At 37.0% G+C, this 26,107-nt stretch overlaps 1 protein-coding gene across 6 annotated transcripts in view; it reads right to left on the minus strand.

The window, feature by feature from the left end:
* The window catches only part of CDK8 (cyclin dependent kinase 8), a 96,806-nt gene that overhangs the window by 9,308 nt on the left and 61,391 nt on the right, over positions 1-26,107 (minus strand). For 3 of the 6 annotated variants that reach the window (XM_061170543.1, XM_061170542.1, XM_061170546.1), the window contains 3 exons: positions 10,208-10,265; positions 7,743-7,874; positions 945-1,088 (listed from right to left, as the gene is read on the minus strand). In XM_061170543.1, coding sequence (XP_061026526.1) covers positions 945-1,088; positions 7,743-7,874; positions 10,208-10,265 — 334 coding nt within the window. The remainder of the gene's footprint in view (positions 1-944; positions 1,089-7,742; positions 7,875-10,207; positions 10,266-26,107) is intronic. The other 3 variants (XM_061170544.1, XM_061170547.1, XM_061170545.1) reach the window with 3 other exon arrangements.

Genomic DNA, 26,107 nt, shown 5'->3' on the forward strand with positions numbered 1-26,107 from the left:
TGCTCAATAAATAAATATTTAGTGAATAAATGAAATTCCCATCACAACAAAGCAATCTTTGTAGAAATGTCAGTCAATTTTGGAGAAAGGTAGTTATTCTGCATTTACTGATAATTAACACTTACAAGGGATGTGGAATTATAACTCCCAGATATTTCTGTATTAGTTTTGAGTTACTGACCCAAGAAAAATTCATAATAAGAAACAACTTCTAATAAGTACTTGACTAGCCAGAACTATGTAGGGGTTTTAAACAAATTTTCTTTATTCTGGACCTCTGGGCAGAGTTTCTGGTGAGTGATGAGCGGCTGTCCTGTGGCACAAGGGACCGGGATGCAGCTAGAGATCTAAAGCCTGTGACGGGACACCCAACAACTCCCTCCCTGCTGCAATCAGTGCAGGCACGGTCGCTGTGCAATGTGAGCCCTTCACGCACATCCTGACTGTTCTAACTTCAAACAATGTTCTTACTGACAAGAGTTATACAGCAAAAAACGCTATTATTCAATACAATGTACTGCACAGTGCCCTAAACAGAAATACTGTTCAAAATTTGTAATCAAATACCAAGTAATGACATTATTATATATACTGCCAGACAAAAATACATACTACTGAATTTTATTTCATCTCCAATGGTGAGAACTAAAGGCACCTTCTAAATACAGATATTGCAATCATTTTAAATATGAAACAAAACAAAACCAAAAATCAAAATGAAACAAAAATACACCCTGCAAATTCAAGAAACCCCTAAATATTTTTATGCTAATATGTGAACTCTACAAATTTTGCTATTTCTATGGGTCTTTGATTAATGCAAGTCATCAACACAGAGAATTGAGTAAGAGTAGCTTTCATCAGCTAAAAATATACACCTTTCCAATGAAGATATCTAAGTTCAAACAACAGTGATTTAAAAACAAAAACAAAAACATGTGTACCTGCAGGAAATCCCATTACATTGAATATTCTGTCCAGCTGGTCATGGTGATAAGGATTACTAGTTTTGATGTCCTCTTGTCGACAGTGAAATATTGGTTCTGACGTTAGTAGTTCTGCAAATATACACCCTATAGCCCAAATATCTTTAAAACAAAAAGAAAGAAAAAAAAAAAGGAAAAGAAAAGAAAAAAAAGGAAAGGAAAAAAGAAAAAGAAAGGAGGAAAATAAAGTGGTTCTTTCCAAAAGAAAATGCATTTTTATGTTGGCAGGGAGTGTTTTTTAGCTCTTTTTCTCCCCTAATAAGCATTATTAATTCCTAAGCAATCACAAATATCAAGGACTATTGTCTGTACATATATATTCCCACCCCACCCACCCCAGTGTTTCATTCCCTGTTAAACCTCCATCCCACCCAGCGGTTTCAGTCCAAGGTTAATCAAATTTATTACCTAAAAATTTTGGTGAGTTTAAGTGCTTCAAACATTACCTTATCTGTGAAATACATACAAAGCTGCAGCTGGAGCATGGGACCCATAAACAAATAAAGCGAAACAAAAAAATAAACAAACAGAAAACCCAAACAGCCTGTGAAATTGTGCATACTTGCCAAAAACAATCAGCACCATTTTTTGAGGTAAAAAATATTTTTTATTGCTATCTAGTTTATGTACTTATTAATTTGTGAAGCTTAACAATTATCCTGCCATGTTATTAGCACTAGTTAGCAAGGTACTGTTCCAACAAGAAAAAGACAATGCCTAGCCTCAAATATTCTAATGAAACAGCATTTATACTGGAAGAGCTTTTTGTTCAAGTGTTTCTCCATGCTATAGCAGAGTCAGACTTTGTATTTAATAAAGACAAGAAAATATGGGGCAAAATACTACCTTTAAATAGGCACAGAGGTGACAAATCCATAAGAATTATTTAAAAGCCAGGCAAATGGATTCCTCTTTATACAACAAATTTCCTTCACTCACTTTAAGATACAGGCTAACTTTCATTCATATTAAATTCTTACTAAAAGAACTATTAGCAGTGGAAAGATATATATGCCAACTTGGAATCTGAAGCTGAAAGCACTCCATTTCTACTCAACAAATCCCTAAACCGACCATGGTAACTTCCCTACACTCAGCGCAATGCTGTGCACACAGCAGGCACTCAATAAGTGGTTTCTCACTGACCTAACCAATACCTGTGGTAAACATAAATAACTATAGAAGGACAAAGTAAAATCACTATTTTATTCAGGCCGATTATTCAGGTATGTTAATAATGGTCACTTAAATAGAAAGTGGGAAAAAAATGTTAATTTATAAATAACTGAAAATTCCTAAAATCTACAACTGGAATATAGATATTTAATTTAATGTACAATTATCACACTTACATTTCAAAGTAACAAGTTAAACATCTGTTTACTTTAAGATGACAAACGAGACTACAAGCAAGTGATTTTAAAAATGACACTGTCTGCCCATCAGTTTTCTCCCCCATCAGAGAACCGAGTCTGGCCAACACCACCACACGGAAAAGTCTCATCAAGAAATAAAAGCCAAGCTATTTTCGTTTTACCGTCAGAGAGTAAACGGGAAAATTAATTATTTTGTGATTATTCTTTTTACATGGTTATCCCATAGGAAGCTGACCTTTGATCATCTCAATCCAAGGGAAGACAGGCAAGCTGAGTGGGGTCACCAAGAGGGCCGGGGGGTCAGTCTGCATCTGCAAAACGCTACTCATAGCACCCGAGAGACACTGTAACAACTCAGCCTGGTTATGAAAACTCGAACAAAAAATAAAACATGTAAAGGAAGATGAGAGGTAAGTAAATAGTTTAGCTATCCTCTGTTGCTTTAAAAAAAAAGTCAGGAAAGTAGGAAAATTACTTTACTGAACCTTGCTTAACTTTACCCTAAATAACCTCTCTCTTCCTATCTTTTCTATTATCTTTCACCTTCTATCAATTTCACCATCCTTCCCTTCTTCAAATCCAGACATTAATCACGAATTTGAGTTAGCTGATCAGGCTATTACTTCAGATAAATTTCTAAATCTTTGTAAACAAGTCTCTCCTATCTTGCCTATTTTTTCAGATTGTGCCATGGGAAAAAGTCCCTTCCTGCTCACCTACCTGTCAAACTCCTTCTAGAAAGACTTTCCAAATTAAAAGCATACAAATCCCATCTACTTCTCAAAATATGTGATGTTCATGTGCAGCTACTGAGCTAACCAGGCAGAGTGGACCGCAACTGGGGGCTACGCAGAACCAAACGGGGGGAGGGAAGATGTGTGAAATTTGTTTTAATCAGCAAGTGTACTAACAGTTAGCCCCTATCTCAATGAAAGAGTAAATTCACATCCTCCCGGTTTTACTGAAGTTCAGACTTTAATAAAACTTTTAAGACTGCCCTAGTTGACTATTAATTAAAGATTGATACCCCTCTTTCGGCCTTCTCCACAAGGTCAATCAAACAAAACCCCCAACACTCAAAACTGAATTAAACTTTGTCCCCAGGAGTACAGTGTTGGCTAAGCTATCCTCTTCTCTCTTGGGTTTAATGACTCAGCTTGCACTTCCATACAATGGAGTGAATGAGCACAGCACTAAGATCTAATCGCAAGGAGGGTGGGAACATGCTGGCTGATGTGCTCAGATTTCCCCTATGCTCTCTTGCTGCTTCTTAGCACCTTCAGTCTAACATAACCCACCAAACTCCACTGGCAGATTTAACCCTTCTAAATGAGACCACTAAAATGAACGCACGAACATATCCAGCAAATAATAGGTAAATTCAACCACAAAGGTTCTTCTATCTGCTGAGCCTACTACGACTACCAGACAGGGAAGTCAAGACGTTAGGCAAGTGCCTTCAGGGTGGTGGTGGGGATCTGCTGGTGCTTTGCTGCACCCTGAGGCCACCCACCTGCGGAGCGGGAGGAACGGAACGGTGTGAGAGAGACCGGAAGCAAGGAAGAAGTTTCATTTTCTACTCCTGGATTCTATTTTTTTTAATTTATATTAAAAATGGCTTATATATGATTTCTGTCTCTCTCTCAAACAAAAAAGCAATTTGTAAGATATCTACATTATCACTTCTTTGAGCAAACATTTTGATGGAAGAAAGCCTCTTCCAGGACTGCTCCGGGCCGGGCCAGGCATATGCGGAGGGACTGGCACTGACCTTGGTCTCAGGCCACCTGCCCTCAAGTCAGTTCCCTCTGTGCTCTCGCCACCTCACAAGGCAGTGGTTTCTAGCCAACGTCACAGAACTGTCAGAGTTGAAGGTGATCTCAGAGATGATTTAGGCTAAATTCTCATCTTCAAAAAATGAGGCCATAAAGGACTAAACGCCTTGCCTAAACACCGTCCCCCTCCCCGAGTGGCAGAGCTAAGGCTACAAGTCAGAGCGCTAGTCTTGGTTACTTCTGTTGTTCAAAGATGACAACATAGTTTATGCACACAGTCATACTATTTTCTCAACTGGATGGAGATCCCTTAAGGGTAAACGACATAATTTGCGTTCATTTTGGTTTCTCTTAAGTTTTAAAAAGTCTAACAGTTATCCAATAAATTTTGATGTTGATGAGGAGGAGGAAGGCCTTCTCTTTGCTAAATTATAAAGCCATTTGAACAAAGGAATCTATCTAACAGCTGGTAGTCTAGCTTTGTGACAAACAGCCCTGACCTAAAACTGCTAGACTGCAGACTGTCCTGGTGAATAACAGCTTATACAACTCTCAATGCTCACAATAAAATATAGATTTCTTAAGAAAAAAGAAAAAAGTAATAAATGATGAGCCAGAGTCACAAACCTATGTTATAGTTTATTTTTTACTCAATTTAAATCAATTCAGTGTTGAGTTTTCTGTTAACAGCAGCTGAGATTAGGTAATTATTTCCTTATTTGTATAGCCTCTTAATATGTCTTACCAAAAGTAACACTGCTTTTAAATATTCATTTTCTAGGTGGAAAAAATACCTATGTATCATATTAGTTTACATGCTTAACCATTTAGAATACCTCTGTAAAAATGATAACCAAATGTGTGCTTAGGTAGTAATATACATTCAAAAACAGGGCTAGCTTCAATAATTTTTATTTTTCCTCCTAATTGACTTTTAAAAAAATAAATATTTTATTTTGGAATAATTTTAGATTTGTAGAAAAGTTGCAACGGTATAGTACAGAAAAGTCTTATATCTGACTAACTTAATCTACCTTTATTTTTCTATACAATAAAATGTGATCTCAAAGCAGGTATAAAGATTAGTGAACATAAAAGATTTTGTGAAAAAAGACATGCTGGATTCAAGATTAATATGGGGGAATGATTACAAGTATTTTTCCTTTCCTCTTCTTGAGTATATATTGAAATGACAGCAAAGAAATAAAGGTCCAATCCACAGTAATAGAGAGAACCGGAGGAGACCATCAGGGACAAGACCCATTCACTCACTCAGCAGAGTACTCAGTTCTCACCATGCAGGCAATGGCCTCCAGTGGTGAACAGCTGGGCAAGGCTTACCCATTTAGGGGATTTCAGACAGGAAGACGGAAGTGTGATGGGTAAGGCTGATGGTGTGACCAAGGAAGTTCTCTCTGAAGAGGGAGTATTTTGACTAAGATATGGATGAAAAGAGACTAGACATATGCAGACCTGATCTAGCAGAGATACAAATAAAAACATTTCTGGAAACAGTTCAGAGAAAGCCCCAGCCCGCAGTATTACTGCTGAGTGGGAAGCAGACTTGCCCGGCACAGCTCTGGGGAGATTCCGTGCTTGCAGAATCAGCTACAAAGTCTGTATTTTGAACACTTGATCCCTCCCCACCCCCTACTGCCCTGGGGCTACCAGGTACACAAAGCTTGGGCCAGAAGTTGGAGATTCTTCCCTTAAAGAATCTGAGCGTCGTCAGTGCGAAGACTTGTGCACACTGGCATTTAGGATTCTCCAGTTAATGCTGGTTCTCCGCTGATCACCCCGAAGTAAAGCCTGCCAATCTATGCGCCCTCTGGTCCATGTACACTAAGTTCCCAAGCAGCTTTCTGTAACCTGATTCTCAAATGCAAAGAGACATCAAGGGTCAACGAACAGTTCAAAGAACACCAGCCACATGAAAGCGAGAGACCAAGACATATCAGTAAAAAAAGTGACTACAAAGAAAACACAGATAATTATACCAGAAATATAGCAAATTACAAACAACAGGCATCTTTATCACTGTCCTCACAGGTATTTAAGAAGCTTTTTTTTTCCATAAAGCAATACAATATGTTAAAAAAAATTAATAATCAGAGAATAAGAAGGGGTTCTTAGAAATAAAAAAGACAAAGGCAGAAAAGCATGAGAAGAAAGGTGGTATAAAGGATCAATCCAAGAAATCCAACATCTGCCTATACTCAGTTTAGGAAAGAGAAATAAAAACACAGAGGAGGCAATCAAGACTAGCTCAAGAGGATTTCCCACAGACATGGGACATAAACTTCTAACTGAATGTGCCTACCAAGTGGCCAGCACACCACTGTGAAATACAAGGGTGAGAAACCCTATTTGTTTTCAGAAAGGACAAAACCCCAGGTAATTCACCACTGAATGAGAACAAGATCAATGTGAGACTTTCCATTAGTAACACTGATGCTAGAAGACAACGGATGAGCATCACCAAATTCTGAGGGAAAATCATTTTGTACCTATAATTTTAATCCCTACCAAACTGGAAAGTATCATGAAGGCATTTTTTTCAGAAATACAAGAACTAGAAAATTTACCTCTAAGATAGGTTACTTAAGAATATGCTGTAGCAAAGTAAGGGATGAAATAATGAAATCCAGAAAGACATAGATCCCACCCAGAGGAATAAAAAAAGGAAAAACTGGCATGAAAACCAATCCAGAATAGAGCGAAATATAGAAGACTTGTGGGTGGAGTTATCCAAAAAAATAAAAATGGGTTTAACACCATCCTGGAGAACATAGAACAAGTTAAGTAAGCAATAAAGGCACACAAAAAAAGGAAAAAAGAAAGGCAAAACACATAAGAAAAAACTACATGATGATAACATTCTACCAAATAAAATGAAGCAGAATAAAGATGTCATTAATGGAAAAGTTGTGATAAAAGGATTGTGGTAGTTGAACATCAAATCCATTACAATATGTAGCCTAAGTATAAACAACAGTGGGCATTATGGTTTGCAAACAGAAAATAAATGCTGTGAACATCAACAAAGTGGTAATAATAATAATGATGACAATGGTACTATAAACTGAGAGGTTGGTGGGGGAAGAAGGAGAAGAGCACTAATTTCCTAATTCTTCAAAATAGGGAGATAATCAATACTATCAAAAATTGAAAAGTGAATTAAGATGTTCTAAACGCCTACTTATTTTCATAATCTTTTTTCCTTAATTTTAAGGGGATCTTTTAGAAGCTAGTATTTCTTTTGGTGAAAGAAACATTTGTCTGACGTTCAATGATTAAGAAATTTTACTGTATTTATTTCTCTTTTCAAGTAAAATTAAAATACTTTTTACTTAGAATTCATAGTATAGTCCCATATATTTAAAAACTTTTTTAGCATCTATTTATCTATCAGAAAGGGATGTCTGGAATGGTACACCCCTAATGCTAATGATGGTATTTCTAGAGAGGAGAATTTTATGTTAATTTTTGCTCTTACTTTTATAATTTTCTATATTACTTGATTTAAAAATATACAGAAATATGTGTACTTTACAACAACAAAGCCACTTTTTAAATGTCATGGAATTTTAATTAGGTCTACTCACCAATAGCTTTGGTATAATGTCTTGCTCCAAGAAGTAATTCTGGGGCTCGGTACCAGAATGTTACGACTACTGGATCCAAATCTGCTAAAGGCTTCAAAGGTGAATTAAATAATCGGGCAAAGCCCATATCAGCTGTAAAAAAATAACAGCAATGTTAAGGACACAGATTTTTACAAATTTTATTGATTACTCTAATTTTACTATTATTATTTAGTAAGATACGAAAAATGTGAATTCTGGGGGGAGAAAACCAACAAAACCAACACAACATCTCACCCCTTTCAGAAGTCTAAATATAAAACAAGTTTGAGATCTTCATTCATTGCCAACTATTGTCACTCACTCTTCCACTGGGTTACAGACACACTCTGCTGCCAGAGGTCAAGGGTGACCCTACCCCTCCGGGCAGATTTCTTTCCGTTTGTCTTACCACCATTGGGACAGGGCTGTGAAGCTGCATTCCCATTCTTTTTATTGGTCACAAGCACCAAGAAACTAGATCAGTTAGGGTGAGGCTTTCCATTATTTGCATCAATAAGCATGTTCACTGGTATAATCAGAAGCTGACTGTACAGTATAATAATACCACTATTTCCCCCCCATTTATTTGGGTGGAGTTTTTTCTTTAAAGAATCATGTTTGTTTTTTAAGCTGGAAAAGACTTTAAAGATCATATAATTCAATCACCTCCTTTTTCAAATGAGGAAACTGAGGTTAGAAGAAATTAAGTGATTTGACAAATGTCATAAACTTGTATCTCAGAGCTGGAGCTGTAATGAGATACAGTTCACGGCATTTCACACGGTTTAATATATAGTGTGGTAATTCGGGCATGGACATTTATCTTAATAAACTGCCACCTTCTTATAGGCAAAAACTGTGTCTTTTTCATCTCTCTCCCCCTTTTAGCATCAAGTACAGTGTCATTACACATTGCTTTTGCCAAACACACGCTGAATGAACAATCACTATTCATACCACCTATTCGAAAATTTCAAGATTCATCCACCATTTGTTTAATTTTGCTCTCCTAATATACATTTTTAATGAAGTAGGCCCCAATCTAATCTACTTAATTATAGAGGTTAAAAAAAAAACCACAAAAATTTGGCAAAGAATTAAAACCATGAGTCGGATTACTAAATACTGGTTTACAGAAGAACTAGTATTTCTTCTTAAATGTGAATACTTTAAGCCGTTAGTGTCCCCCAAACCTGCCAACATCATACATGTTACACAGAAGTATAATTCCAAACTAGATTATTTTTAACATATAAAATTCCCCTAAATCTTACAGTAAAGAACACATCTGTAAATACTGTTTGGCTGGGTCTTTTAGATTTTGCATGCTTTGAACTTACATTTGACTTTGATGCCACCAAGGTGGATTGGATGAAATCCTTTAAAAACACATGTAAGGTCTTAACAGGCATTTGATACTATGGTAAGCACTGACAGGGCCTGGTTCTCAAAGCAAGTCAATGACTAGGAGCATTTCGAGGTGCGTCAAATGTTCGCAGTACTAAAACACTTGCAAAATTTATATCAAGAGTATTTCGAGAGTCTAATTAGAAGTAGAAAATGAGATTTGGGGAATTTATAGGGGAGGGTAGGGAAGAACGGTTAAGAATACCTGGGATTTTCTTTGTTGGTGAAGTGGTACAAATCAGCTGATAATTCTAATTCATATTAAATCTTACAATCAGAAATTCCTATTTACTTTGTTATATACTCCCATAAGCCTGCTGCTTCTAAATTAATATAATTTAGTTACTACATTTCTTCTATCCACACACAAAACAAACTAAATAAATGTGACAAACACAACTCGGAAATGACAATGAAAAAATAACCAGTTAGGAAAAATAAATCTAGTTCTATCCTTATAGGTTATCAGACCAGGAATGGGTAAAATTTTGCATTGATATGTAAGAAAACAGAGCTATTAGAAAACATGCTAAGGTAGAGAACGCTTGTTAATTTTTTCCCTTCAGGCAAAGGCTCATTAGAACCTACCCAGCCTCAGTGGTATCCTGAGTCTGTAATTCCTAATCTAGATGAGGCTAACAGAGGCATATGTCCTGATCTAATGTGGCTCAGGTAAACATAACCGATGGTGTAATTACTAGTACACTGTATGCCGTTGTGACTAAAGGTGAGGCTGGCTTCTAACATGGATAGAAGCCACTCACCTCTATAGGCTATTTTTAATGAAAGCAAAATTTCTAAGAAACTTGCATGGCTTATTTTATAATTAGAACACTTCAGTCTCTAAAGATTGTCTGACACCTTTCAAGAGTGTGAAACATTTTTCACTTTTAACATATACTCTTTAGAAATGGCTTCGATCACATGGAACTATATGAATAAATGCATATTATTACAGCAAAAATTAGAAGTGATAAAGCTGCCTGAAAAAGTTTTAAAAGAGTGCTACACTGTGACTTATCAAAGATATAACATACCAATTTTTACTCTTCCTCGCTCAGGACCTTCACCCATAACTAAAATATTAGCAGGTTTCTGTGGAAACAAAATAGTGTTTTTTTTCAGTAGACAGTAGTGGTTTCTTTTAAATAGACAATATGCCAATATAACATAAATCCACCTTTAAAAAAACCACATTTACTCAAAAATTAAAATCAAACACAGGAAGTCACCAAAGAAACTTTATGTGTATATATGCAAAGCAATATGCAACTTCATGAAGGCCAAATATGGCAGTGCTTTTCTCCAGGCAGAGCTAAGGCTTTTCTTGGCCCTGTTATCAGTCTGCTTTCACTACTGCGGAACAGCTGGCAGAAAGTTAAAATGCTGTGCTTCCTTCTAACTCTTTCAGTTACATAAAATGTCCTGCAACTTCAAGGGAAAATGTATCTTCAAATAAAATTTAACACTAAGCAGCAAGTTAATTATACGGAAGGGACCACCTGATGCCCTTTTTTGGAAACCGCACAGTATGTACCTATGTTTCAAATAAATTATAGAGAAATCAATTTAATAAAGTCTTTTCTAAATGAATTAGCAGAGTAATAGGAATTTTCCATGACCTGAACATCTTTGAGGTTTTCATTTTTAAATAAAAAAGGAAGCTAACATTTAAAGGGAGATTTTACCAAAGTAATATTTCAAACAGTTCTTAAGTCTCTAAAAATAACAAGATTAACTGCCATCTAAAATCTGTCACAGTGGTATCTACTATACTAACATATAAGGGTTGTCCCTCTTCAAGGAGGAGGAGAGAGGGAAAGGAGGAAGGGGCAGTCCCCAAACGTCTCTCAGGCTGCCACCCTGCCGTCCGCCTGGTCTGACTGCAGTTCTACCAGTCTGCTGAATAAAAGTGAAACCAGATCACGACGCCTTTCAAATACCCATCAAAGCAATCTTGGAATCAAATTAAAGATTTTAATGAAGGCTGTTTACAGTGGTAACCAATTCACAGGCTTCCCTGACCATATTTAATGACAGCCCCTATGCTATTACTGATAAAATGTAACTTACAGTATATTATTCTACCAACTACCAAAGATCAAAATTATTTTTTTATCCTCAGTGAAAAGACACTGCTGAAATGGTAGCACATACATTTCAAAGGCTGAAAATTCCTACAATTTTTCAGATGAGGAAACTAGGCACCAGAGCGAGTGCATGACTTGCCCAAGTACGATCAAGGAGATGGGGGTGGGGGGCAGTAGCAGGATGTGCCCGGTCTCTGAGCGGTGCAGTGCCCCTTCCTAACAGACCCTTCTGAAGGTAATTATGTAGCAAGCTTTAAATGGACGTGTATTACCATAACTGTAATGTTTTGTTCAAGAAAATGTTTTCAGAATCTCTATCATCACACACACACTCCTGCCCGCTGAGACAGCTGGTGAAGCACCGAAAGGAAGTGCAGCACTAACAGTGTTCGCTGGGAGCCACGTGGAGCCGCCAACCACAAACAAAGCTGCTCATCAGGGACGCTGCAGAGCTCAGCCTGCTTCAGAGGGAATCAGGGCTCAGAGACTCGCGTGAAATGCCCACAGCAGGGGGGCGCCCTCCAAGAGAAGAGGCAGCCCGTCTATCTGGCTGAGTGGAAGGCCTGCTCTCAGTCACGGTGTGGCTCAGGAGGGGACTTGATATTTGGGCTAGAACTCTCTTCTCATGGTTCATCAGGGCAGGACTCCCTAGACATCTCTTGAACCCCATTTTGATTCTCCTCCCGTCAATTCAGTCTTCTGTACTATTGCCAGGGTTACCTTCCTAAAAGACAAAGCTGATCACATCATCACTCCCTTGTTTAAAATCTTCCACAGTAACAGAGGAAATTATTAGGAAAACAGTGGAACAGAAAATTATATATAGACTGTGATTACAACTGGGTTAAAAAAAAAAAGTGTTAAGGACTAGAAAAACAAAGGTTAGAGTGACAGAGGTAGGGACGACCTTTTCAAAATTTCCCTGAATGCTGTTGCTGTGCTTTATTACTAAAGTATTTCGCCTTCACGTGGCCCCTCACCGCCTGTGAATAAGGTAGAAGTCTTTATGATGGAATGCCAGGCACCTGCAAGCTCTAACCCACTTATCTCTCCAGCCCCGCCTTCCACCACTCTCCTGCCACACGTGTGTTTGCAGCGTCCTGTGACTAGACCTTACACAACTATGTCAGCGCTAGCCCGTTATTTCTACCATAAGAACTTTCCTCTGCATTACTTGGCAAAACCTGATTCTCCACGCCCACCCTCTAATGATGTAAGTAATACATGAATACACTCTGATTATAAACAATTCAAACTATGAGGCCACATACAGTTAAGAGTTAAAGACTCTTTCACCACCCATCACTCCTCCACCACATACCAAATCCCACTCCCTCCTCCAGAGTTACAAGCTGATTAACTGGCTTGCTGCGATGGATTTTTCTAGCACTTAAGTGCTCCTAAAAGATTACTTCCATATCTGGCAAAAGCACAAGCACACATGGGCATCACTTTCCTCCTTCTATTTTAGATGGAGTGGAAAAGCTCTCTCTCTCTCTTTTGCTTTCTTACTCATTCAGCAGCCGGACCCAGATCTGAGAAGCCCTGGGATGGGTGGTACTGGTCAGCCTGCTACTAGGCAAAGGGGGACAAACTCCCTCTCTTGGTCTTCATTTTATTATAGACTCACTGGACTGGCCAAGTCCCAAGCTTGGGTTTGAGCATTGGTGGGGAACAGTTTCTCTGTCAAAGTCTTGCCTAGTATTAGGGTTTGGGGCCAAAGCTCCAGCTAATAATTAAAACTTGCTTTGCAAGACAACTCACTGCCTATCGCATGATCTGAAGTAGATCTTGGGGCCGAGAGTCACCACGCACACTTAAATTAGTGGATTTAAGTTCAGTTTGGGCATGCTATGTAGTCATAAACAAAAGAGAATGGTTTTAAGTGCTGTTTTAATAAAACTGTTGATAAACAATGAGTCCCTCCTCATGGTGTCTCCCATGGTGGTATCCATATGCCCCAGGGCATGATACTCTGATTTAGTAGACAAATCTCACACTAAATTTCTTTTGTGAATGTGATCTAATGGAAATCTCAAGAGAAACTGGCAGAAAAGCCATAGAGATCATGAATACTCTTGTCAGTATTTGTTTTGTTGCTTAATCAGTTTTAAGGAAGGCTTCAAAAGACTTGATGGATAATTTTTGTTTTCGTACTTAATGCCACATTGAAACAATATTATATTCTCCAAAAAGCTAATTTCTTTTCTTTCTTTTTTCAGTGGGAGAATTTGTTAGCAGTTTTAAGCTCTAGAGCCAAAGCATCCAAGTAACTGGTGATAATTCATGAAACAATCAGTAATAACCATGACTTTGGTAAATAGTCTGCGATCTTTCATGTGCCATCAGACATAATCACCTTAAAAAAACATACTTTGCTGGTGACATTTTGATGAGGCACATACTCCATTAAACTATTGTTGCTATAGAGAGCAGAGATCCAACATGACTTAAAAGTATTATAACATCATGATAACATCTTCGAGAATAGTTATCTTATGCACAGAAGTGATTATAGAACACCCTTTACTGCCTGCTGAACAATGAAATAGATCAATGAGATACTTGTTTGAAGTATATTTGATTGTTTGAAACTACGATAGCCTTCTCTTGCTTTATTTCTCCCAGAAAAAAACTGTGTTTGTAATTAAAAGAACATGCCCTTGTTTTACAGTCTCATGGCTTTTCTTCTTGTTTTATGTTGTTGTGCTCCAAAAAAAAAACCCACTGACATTTCCTAAAGCAAGATGTCTGTGTTACAGAGATAACCATTCCTGTAGAGGCTTTCTGTTCTCCAGGCTCTGTCACGATGGGAAACAGCACACTGATGATTCTGGCATACAGCAGGGATGGCAAAGTAGTTTCATTTGAGGGGCCAGCTCTGGTAGAAGACTAAGGACTGCAGGGAGCTGCATCTTGAGAAAGACAGGAACTGGGCTGGTCCGGAAACTTCCATTACCAATCAGAGGTATCTCACACAGGTACGGAAGTGCAGGACACTGGCATCTCTGTCAAGTTGACAACTTGTTATTCTAGGAGTAAAACCAGAGTCTTCATATTCACTAACGTTATCAAGGCAAAATGGAGACTCTGAGTCAACAAGAAAAGCTGGTTTTTAATGGATCTGTCTATGAAAAGAAGACAGGGATCCCTAAGAAACCACTGTTAGGTGCTGTTCTCCAAGATTTTTTCAGAACTAAACTTACACACTATAAACAACACAACCTGGTGGCACACTTTCTGGACACTCAATGACTTTGTTTCAGTTTGGTTGTTAATCATTTTGTACTATGACACATACTGATCTGTATCTCAAATGGCACATTTTCAGTTGACATCTAATAGCTAAGAAAATATAATTCTGCTTTTACTTGTAGTTTTTTTTTATTGTGTTCTGAGAGATTAATGTAGAATTTGTGTCTTCGTGAATACTAACCATGAATATCTTCATCTTCTAGTACACACTGAACTTTTCTAGACATACATTTTTAGCTAATGGTTTTTCTTTTTTTTTCTATTCTTTTTATTTTTTGGCTGTGCCACATGGCTTGCGGGTTTCTTAGTTCCCCAACCAGAGACTGAACGTGGGCCCTCGGCAGTGAAAGCTTGGAGCCCTAACCACTGGACCGCCAAGGAATTCCCAGTGAACGTTTATTTTAAAATATGTTCTTTTATATAGCCCTAAATGCCAAGCAATTCTATTATATCTCATTGCTTCATTCTATAATTTTTGCTCATTCTTTATTTAAAAAATTTTGTCAAAATCTGATTTAAAGAATGTCAAAGTACATAATTATATATTTCTATTTCCTTTTGTACAACTGCCAAATTGAACAAACCGTAAGTTCTTTGGTGTATATTCATTATTTTAATCATTCTGCTGTTACAAAATATGTTTCAGTCTTTTGAAGTAAAATATACTTTATCTGATACTATAATTTTTTTCTATATTTGAACAGACACAGACTTTAGACCAATAGTTCTCAACATTTTTCTTCCCCTAAACATTTGAGGAATATAACAGACTTCTTCAGAAGATGAGGAAGTACGGTTAAATGGTTAAGAACAGGCTAAAAGAAAATCAAGGATGCTATCAGCTATTAATTCTGGGACCTTCACCTCCATTTTCTCATTTATAAAATATGGATAAAAATAATGACAAGTTAGTGTTGCAAAGATAAATGTTACTAATGCACATAGAAGACTTAATACAATGCTTGATATATTAAAAGTCCAAAATATATTATAATGACAGCTAACACTATAATCTGTTAATAGTGACTCACAACTGAAGTGATTCTTAACTGAAGACTTCTGGGGGGGCGAGGTACCCATGCATGATTGGATAATACCCCCAAGATGATTTTTCTACATCACCCTATGAGATGCCCTTAATTGTTTTTTATCACCTTTCTAGCTTCTAGTTACTTATGCCTTTTATTGATTAAAAAACTGTTTATTATTAGCAACAGCTTTTTAAGAATTAAAGTAATAAAAATACACATTTTTGTAGAAAATTAAAATACAGAAAAGTACAAAGAAAGTAAAATTTACCTGAAACCTCACCTCACAGAGTTAGGTCATTACAAGTATTTTGGTGGACATAATTCCAGATTTGTCTATATTATTTACATTTATATAAATATCTTAGAAAGGCTCTTTTGATTCCTGTATTTGTTCACTCAACAGTGAACAAATAATAAATAAATGCATAGTACTATTGTATTGATCCTATTTTATTTAGCCTCCCCTAGCACAGTTACTTAGGTTACTTTTAGACCAGAAAAGTTCCAGGACATTGTTAAATAATAGTGGTAACAGAAAGGTTAGAACAGAGAAGATAACAGAAAAGGTAACAGAAAAGATAACAGCTGTTGATTTGGTATGTACACTTTTTGTGCTTAGAAGTTTCCTTCTTTCCTTATTTTTGTAAAGAATTTCAATCAGAAATGAATATTAAACTTTGTCAAACATTGAATTTTGCAAAAGTTTTATATTTATAACTATTGAGATAACCAGTATTATTCTCTTAGCATTATTAATATGAATTCTGTTAATAGGTTTCCAAAGACTGAATCATCTTCACATTCTTGAAAAGAACTTCATTTACTTGGAGCATAGTAGTATTCTTTTAACATTCCTCTGGATACTATTTGCTAATATTTTATTTAGGATATATGCATAAATATTTATACATGACACTGATCTACTATCTTTATTAGGTTTGTGTCGGTGTTATGCTTTCTTCCTACAAAGTTACTAAGGAAACTTTCTTTCTGGAACAGTTTATATAATGCAGGATTAACTGTTGCTTCATGGTTGAAGCAACTGTGAAAAAATGTGCATTTGTTACATGTTTTTAGAGGTAGCCCTGTGACAAATGTCTTTAAGTCTTCCATAGTTGCTAGTCTATTTAGTTTTTCTACCTTTTCCAGGGTCAATTACGGTAATTTGTATTTATTTTAAAATGTTTATTCTATCCAGGGTTTTGTAGAACACCAGAATAATTTAACAACTATTAAAGAAATTTAAATGGTAGCCAAAAATCATCCATCCTAATTTCAATGCACCGGAATCAGTTTTACAGATGACTTTTACCAACCTTTCAAGAATAAGTAATTCCTATATTATACAAGCTATTCCAGAGACTAAAATCATTTTCTGAAGCTAGTATAATCATGGTAACAAAAAAAAGTGTACAAACAGATTACTGACCGTCTTCACTTGAGAATATAGACACAACAAAGTACTGGCAAAGGGAATCCAACAGTAACTGGAGAAAAAAAAATCAAACCCAAGTAGGGCTGATCCCACTAAGACAAGGATGGTTCAACATTAAAAATGAAATAAAACCTTATAAATGTAAGCTACCATATTAACAGATTAAAGGAAATAGCCATATGACCATCTCAAAAGATGCAAGAAAAGCATTTAATAAAATCAATTCTTGATTTAGAAACAAACAACTTAATTAGATATAGAAGGGAACATTTTTAACCTGATAAAAGGTATCTACCAAAACCCTAGAACAAACATCACACATAACGATGAAACTTAACAATTCTTATTAAAGACAGAAAAACAGTTACCTCAGTCATTTGCCACTGCACTAGTAATTAAGTCCTAGCTACTTACCACTACCAAATGTCAAGGGAAAAATGCACTTTATGCATTTTTTTCCTTTCCTTTAAAAATTTTAATATTTCTGTAACTGGGTTATGTCTTATAACTTCCATGGTATGACAGTCGAGTTGCCAGCATGTTTTCTATCTTACTGATACATAAAACAATGCTGCAGCTTTCAGCTCTCCAGTCTCTGCAGCAAGAAGACATAATAAACGTTTAGGATAGATTTTGAGTATACCTGTCTCACAAGTAGGAGGCTCCCGAGGAACTTCAGGTAGGGGAATGACATGGTGTGATTTGCTTTTTAGAGCGATCATTCTGATTGCTATGTAGATACTGGACCATAGGAACATAAGACTGCAAGTAGGGAAGATTCACTTGGACATTTTTTCAGTAATCCAGGTACCATGGATTAGAACAGTAGTCACAGAAACGATAAGAAGCAAAGTCAAGAGGCAGTAAGTGGACTGCAAAACACTCAACCGTGTGAACCGTGTGAACCGTGTGAACTGGGGGGTCAGGCTACTGTAGGGTTAATGAACAGGAATTCACGAATGAGCACACCTGGAAGTCCACCTGGAAAATCCAAATCCACATCCTGGCAGCGAGGGGTTTTGGAATCTCCCTGTTAGTCGGCACCTGTTCACTGGACTGACCCAGAGACACTGAGCTAGGAGGACTCCAGAATCCCTGCTAACTTGCTCTTCCCTTCATGGCTCTCTTCCCACAGCTGTTTCTCCCTGAAAACAAGCACTACAGGTCACTCTTCTTTGAGAAAAGACACTGGCCAGAGGACTGGGACCAATGCCAGCTGCGCCACCTTCAAATCTCAGTTATAGGACCGTCTTACTGTAGTTCAATCTGAGACCTGTTTTGAAGGTAGCATTGATAAGAATCCAGTTATTCAATCAATAAATATTTATTGTGCAGCTAATATGTGCTACTCTGGGTAATAATGATACAGCAGTAAACGAAATGGATAAAGTTCCCGCCCCTAAGGTACTTAGTCATAGTTCTAGGGCAACGTGATGATGGACTGAAGTAAGATGCACTTACTGAACATTTACTATGTGCCAGACAGTCCTAATACTTCAGATGACTCTCTATCAAAGAGATGAAAAGACGGGTCTGGCTCCATTTTATGTTAAAAAAAGAGAAAAGATACCAATGTATGTGACTTAAAACTCAGATAATCCTCTACTTCTAGTCAATTTTCAGGATTACTCAAAGATATTATCTTACACTCCATTTTTTTTTAAAAGGCTCAATTAAATTATTTACAATATCTGTTCTTGATTGGTGAGAAATCTGACTTAAAAGATTCTAGCGTTGTGCTGATAAAGTGTCTGAAAAGACTCAGACTCTAAGGAAAAGTAGATTAGAAGCAATATGCAAACTAAATAACATAATATTTTTATAATCAACTTGTAATCTGCCCATATAAGCAGGTACAATATCTGCAGCTGTGCTATTCAGTAAAATTAAGTAGACCACTTTTTCATTATTTACAAACAACAGAACACAGTTCACTGTGTATGCTCAACATCAATATCAAAATTACACAAACGTGGCACATATCAAGAAATCAAACGGACTGTTTACAAACAATCAAATACTTCCAAGAAAGAAAACTGCCCAATTGGTCATTTAAGTAAATATACTATAGAATAAACACAATTCATTATGTTAACTAAAATTAATGCAAACCTCATTTAAGTTTGCCTTAACCCATTCTTATCAATAAAACCTATGTTTTATCTTCAAGCCTAAATTTTATGACCGCAATTTTATATGTTTTACTAGTTATACAATTAGACAAATAAGAAAATCAGAGTAAATCCTTGGAGATTTATTTATTTTCATTTACTCCCAGTAAATGAAGCAAATCTCAAGTAATAAGCAGTGATTAAACCTGACAGTCACAAAGCATTTTTCTTCAAAAAAGCTCTGCTGTAAAGAAACATGCTTAATATATTCCCAACACTCATTTCAAGGAAGCGAAGCACAGAGAAGGGGCAACAGCAGTTAGAACAGAGGCCAAGAACGCAGGCTCCTTTCTTCCCAGCTGGTCAATTATTTTGTTGCTTTGCCTCTTTCAGCATTTGGACAGTGGCAGGGTCCTTTCTGCCTTTTTCTTTCTTTTTTTTTTTTTCTTTTTTCTTTTTTTTACCCTGAAGAAGGTACTGTCCTATTTTTTTAGGCAGAAAAAAAAGTGTATGCATGGCTTTTTTTTTTCTTAATAGCAATCATCCTCTACCATAAAATAAATACACTAAACCACACTGAATATTATGTGTGAACTTTTAATAAAGACTAAATAGAATCTTCCTCTGTTTCCTTCTATATAACAATAATATATGTTAACTGCAAACTATTCAGACAATTTAGAAAGGTAGTAAAGGAGGAAGGTGAAATTTGCCTGAAATTCTCCTACTCGTAAATAAACCCTACTTAGAAAAACATATTTCCTACAGGGCTACAGCTATTCAAAATGATTTTATTATCAATGTCAAGAAATTTGCATAAAACATTAAAGTACTTACAATTTGGGACAAAGTGTTTTCTAAAGATTTGACTACTTTTTTTTCCTTGATGTTCTCTTTTCCTAACCATATCAAGTACCTTTTGGGAAACAGTCTAGTGCAGCGGCTTTCAAACCTTTTTGAACACAACCCACAGGAAGAAAATCACTTAATATTGCATGACCATATTCACATATACACACGTATAACTGAAACAAAAGTTTCATGAAACAATAATTTCCCTCAAGACATATGATGCACTCTGCTATTTTCTCTATTCTACTCTACTCCATTAAAAAAATAAAAAGGCTGGTTGTGTTGTGTGATTTCCCAACTCACTTATGGCTTTTACAACCTGCAATTTATAAAAATCATTGATCTAGAGGAAAAATTCCCTAAATTCAGTGACCTAGCTTTGAAAACAGTTCTCTAAGTAACCAGAATCAGGTCAGTTAATCGCTTTCCTTCTGAGTCTTCCACTTATTGTACAGAGCTCAACAGTCAATAAGAAAATGCATCTAGGGAGATCAGCTTGGTGCTTTGTGTCGACCTAGAGGGGTGGGATAAGGGAGGGTGGGAGGAAGACGCAAGAGGGAGGGGATATGGGGAGATATATATATATATATATATATATATATACACGTAGAGCTGATTCACTTTGTTATACAGCAGAAACTAACATAACACTGTAAAGCAATTATACTCCAATAAAGATGTGAAAAAAAAGAAAGAAAGAAAGAAAATGCACCTAAAAAACCCCAACAAACCAACTAACCATATCATTGTGAGCAAACTTTAGTATTAGTAAGCAAAACTAATAAACCAGGCAATCTTTCACGCAAGAAGAATCAGATCCAAAACACCCCAATAATTCATCATGTTATCATCAATACATAATTAGGTGCCTTCATAAAGTAGGCCCTGTGAAACTGAGTTTGAGTCGATGGCTCACTCCAAGATTTTGACTGTATTGCTAGGAAACCAACTCATCTTTCACCAAACAGCTAAAACCCCACCAAGTGACTCCAAGTTACCCAGTATAATTAAAATAAAACTGCATGGCAGCGGCACTATCAGATTTTTTTTTTAATAAGTCAGATTAAAGCTCTGAAACAGCTCCAGCATCTTTTAAATACGTTTATGCAACGGCCCACTGGGCTATGTCACATCACATACTACACATGATAGCACATCCCCACTGGGATACTCCAAAGGAAATCTCTACAAAGATTCATTTTCTAGGAAATTTTACTATCGCAAAAAAACCACACAAAAAAACAAAGAGTTTATTTTGCGGTCAAATGCTCTGTCACTGAGCTATACCACCGCCCCCCCCCCCCAAAAACTATTTTGAATTGGTTTAGGGCACGAGTGACCAACTAGCAGATAGTTGTAATACTCCAAAACACTCCAAATTTTGTATACAGCCTTGTAATTCAGCTTAAATGAAAAAAGAAAACAACATGGTGAAAATTTATATTACAGTATATCTCACTTAATACTATATTATAGTATATAATATAATATGCTATATTATATTATCCACTTAGTGCCACAGGACAAAAATACAACCTTATGTGTCTGGTAGTTCCAAGTTAATTACCACTATGATGAAACCATTAAGGTAATAATTCAAATGAAATTTTGGACATTAGATTTTTTTTTAAAGTGGAACACATTAATGACCATATGAGAACCTGATATATACTTAACGAAAATTAATGGTAAATAGGCCAGCCATCATAACTACTTCTCTACTTTCTATTAAGTTCCTTAGGAAACATGTCAAAAGCCCAAGTCTTTAATACTTACTTAAATACAAGTCTGATTTGAGTGTAAATCATTTCTATGGTATATATGATACACTGCATGAATATTTTCAACAAAAAGCACAAAATTCAGCCAACATTGAGTTCACTAGAAAATTTAAAATGAACAACTATTAGCTAGAAATTAAAATATTTACATTGTGATTAGTAATGAACTGGTCAGTTAAATGTATTATTAAAGTGAAACATGAGAGCTGCAAGTTCAGAGCAGCTGGGATGTATAGGAGAAGGGAGGTATGGCCCCCTCACCTACAATTAAACAATAATTCACACAGAAGGTACTTTAAGACGTTCTTGAAAAAAAGTGAGGGATGTAAACGAACGATGATGGAAATGTTCGACCCTTAAGATTAAAGGAAAAAAATTGGAAAAAATAAATGACATGAAGAGAAGAACATCAGAACAAACAGACAAAGGGCCAGGAAATAGGTCTCAGTGGGCGGAACAAAAATATGGGGTAGAGGAAGAGTGCAATGGAAAAGGTCAACAGATCAGTATCATTAGCTGAATGGTCTCTGAACTGACTGCTAAGAGCTGAGCTCTTCTAGGTGGAAAGAGGAAGGATGCTGAAAGGACTTAAAATGTAGTATGAATAGAAAAGAACTTTTTCTGCACTGTTCCACTGCACTGAAACACAGCAGAGATAAGAGGGAGTAAAAGGAAGAAACGCAGCAGAGTCTCTGTGTGTCCGTAGATACGGACCAGCATCAGGTAATATCAGAGATAAGCTATGGAGAATAACCTTGGAGGCCACTTTGCTTCTGTTACAAATGGGCTAGTTCATTCATTCAACAAATATAAGCAATACTGTATACATTAATGTGTATTTTGCTAAGCGCTGGGCAGGATACAAACATATCATAAGTCACAGTCTTTGCCCTCAGGAACTTACCATCAAACAGAGGACATACAATTACCAAAACTAGCAAGTGCCCCAGGGGTAGTTCAAAGTAACTGCTACAGGGTGTAGAAGTAAACATTCTCACTCCCAGCTAGTGTGACTGGGGTGGGAGTGGGGGAGTGGAGGTGGAGGAGGGGGTGCACTTTACTGATGAGGTAGCAGGAGCAGAGCTTTAAAGGATGAATAGAATTTCAGATGCTGGAGATGAAGGGAGCAGGGATTCAGGAAGGCAGGGCAACCTCTGGGTTGGCTGGAAAATAACTATAAAGAAAGAGAGAAAAGAAAAAAAGGAGACTGGAGCCAGACTATAGCGGTGTTTTTAATCTCCAGTTCACTAACACCAGCATGCATACATTTGACAAGCGTTTTTCAAATTCTTAATCTATCACAGAATTTTTCCTAGGAAAAGAAAAATTAACTGAGTTTGAAATTTCACGATTGCACAAGAAAACCATTCCTAAATTTAGTAAGTCTTATAAAAAATAATCAGCTCTACTGAAAGAGGCCAGACAGAGTAAACTGGCTGGATGTCCTCAAACAGGTCACAATGGGGTCACTGTTAGCGAGAACTTCTCACACTCTGTCCGTGTGCTTTAACTCAATCCAGGAGGACTACCTCTCACAGGAAAGAGTTCAGTCACTACTGCAAAATCAAACTTAGCTTCTACAGAAAAAGTATCGAATATGATTTTGGTGCTTCAAATTTTTAATAGACTGGGCTCAAAAAAAAAGATCACCAAACTCAATACAATCAGGCTAACAGACTTCAAACCTTTCCTCATTTTGAGTCACTTAAAACATATCTTTATTTGAAGCTTTCATCATATTTCAGACTTAGTTTCTCTTTATGGTATCTGGCAAAAAAATCTTAATATTCCTTAAGCCAACAGAACACTCCTATTTTATATAAACAGCAGATAACGGGGGTGGGGTGGGGTGGGTGGACGACATGACCCAGAAATACCTTTTCTCACATTACCTTAACTTGTGTCTTGGTTAACCGACTTGTATAGGATGGTTATTTTATCTGTTACCTTGGCTGGACCATAGTGCCTACGTATCTGGTCAAACAGTATTCTGGATGTTTCTGTCAAGGTGGTTTTGGATGAGATTAACATTTAAATGGGTGGACTTTGAGTTAAGGGGATTACCCTCCATAACGTGGGTGGGTCTCATCCATCAGGTGAAGGCCTTAATAAAACAAACTGACCTCCCTGAACAAGAAGGAAATCTGCCAGCAGATTGACTTTGGACTCAACTACACCTCTTCCCTTGGGTCTGTCAAACCTGCCAGCCTACCCGGCAGATTCTGACTAACCAGGCCTCCACAACTGCCTGAGGGAACTGCTTAAAAGAAATCTCACTCTCTCTAAATATACACATTCTGTCTCTCTGGAGAACGCTGATTAATACAGATGGTAATGCCAGAACCAGGACTACAGACTATTAGTCAAACGATTTTCACTTCCAAGGAGAGGAGAATAAAGAAGAAAGGAGAAGGGTGTAGTCAAAGGAAACAACATAGCTAACTTACACACACCTCTGTTTTTATTTCTCTCTACTTATAGCAAACAGATTAAGTGTATAAGCAAACCAACTTATACATACATATTTTAATGCTCTAAAACTAAAAAGTTTACTTTGGATTCATAAATTATCTCACCAAATAAATACTGAATGTTCTTCCTTTCTAGCCCATTTTTCTTAAAACAGCCACACGTGTGTACACATTACCACCTTCAGCCCAACAAGAGTTCCAGCATTATTAGATCTCTACTTCCTGCCAAGGATGACACATCCCAGTTACCGATCTGCTACTACATAATGATTAGTAGTGACAAAATTAATCTTTATTTATTAAATAACAACTATATATATCAAAGAACTTCATAACTCTATCATCTCAAGTCAGTATTTCTATTAATAATAAAGCCAATGTTATTAAGCAAAAGCTTCAGTAACATTCTGGGCTATTTTCAAATGGTGTTTTTAGGCTGTCTATGCCAATTATCCACCTGAATATGAAGTTTCTTGTGGCAAGTCAGCAACTTAACCAATTGGTTCAATTATTAACATGAGAAATCTATGTAGGGAATTCCCTGGTGGTCCCAGTGGTTAGGACTCCGCATTTCCACTGCAGGGGGCACAGGTTCGATCCCTGGTTGGGTAACTAAGATCGTGAAAGCCATGTGGCATGGCCAATAAATAAATAAATAAACAAACAAATAAATAAATATCTACGTAGATCTATTAAGGTTGGTATCGCCTCATTTCATCTAAACCTGACTGAAAGGAGCAAAGAATATAATTAACTCGTAATTATATTCATTCTCATAGGGTAAATATCTCATCTGCAAATCATAACTATTTGAGAAGGGGTTAAAAAAAGGCATATCATACAGCTTCTAAAGAATGTTCTTCAGAGTAAATACTTGATTACTTCATATATGAATATCTTATGTAGCTATAGTTGAAAAACTATATAGTATCAAACTCCAAAATTTAATTTTCAGTTGGCAGGAAGGTGGGCACATATTTTTTAAAAAACTCTGATAATGAATCTTTCCTTCAAGAACTGAAGAATAATTCAAGAGGCAGGTACCTGAAACAGTAAGATCCAGCCTGGGACAGAGGTTATAATTTTAAGGAGACGATGGTGCAGTGTGCCTGTGATGCACAGAAGGGTCAGACGTTTGGAAAGATCACTAAGAAGTCACACACAGATAGCACAGGAAACCACACTTCAGATGGGAAAGTCAAAGGAGGCAGCAGCAGAAAAACAACCGCTTACGTTTACAAAATATTCTGGATGAACACACTTTTAAACAGAGAGCAGTGGCATATCAAGGAGGGTACAGGAGTAGGAGCGGTTTGTCTCAGTGGATAGGAATATTTTATCACTGATACTGTTCAGAATTGCCAGCATACGGTAACAATAAAAAGTAACGGGCTTCCCTGGTGGCGCAGTGGTTAAGAATCGCCTGCCAATGCAGGGGACACGGGTTGGAGCCCTAGTCCGGGAAGATCCCACATGCCGCAGAGCAACTAAGCCCGTGCACCACAACTACTGAGCCCGCGTGCCACAACTACTGAAGCCCGCGCGTCTAGAGGCCGTGCTCTGCAACAAGAGAAGCCACTGCAATGAGAAGCCCGCGCAGAGCAACGAAGAGTAGCCCCCGCTCGCGGCAACTAGAGGAAGCCCGTGGGCAGCAACAAAGAACCAACGCAGCCAAGAATAAATAATAAATAAATAAATTTTTAAAAAGTAACTACTTTTCATCTGTTTCATTATTATTTTTAAATCAGCTACAGACAGTGCATCCCTCTGTCACCTGCACCTAAGTGCACTGCTCCACTGCCTCTGTCTCCTGGTACACCAAAAACAGAGACTTCTGAGATGACCTGCTCTACACTGTCTCTGTGCCAAAGACAACTTGTTCTGGCCGTATCAATAGAAAGAGCTCTCCCA

Source organism: Eubalaena glacialis, chromosome 16 (assembly GCF_028564815.1).
Source record: "Eubalaena glacialis isolate mEubGla1 chromosome 16, mEubGla1.1.hap2.+ XY, whole genome shotgun sequence".
NCBI lineage: Eukaryota > Metazoa > Chordata > Mammalia > Artiodactyla > Balaenidae > Eubalaena > Eubalaena glacialis.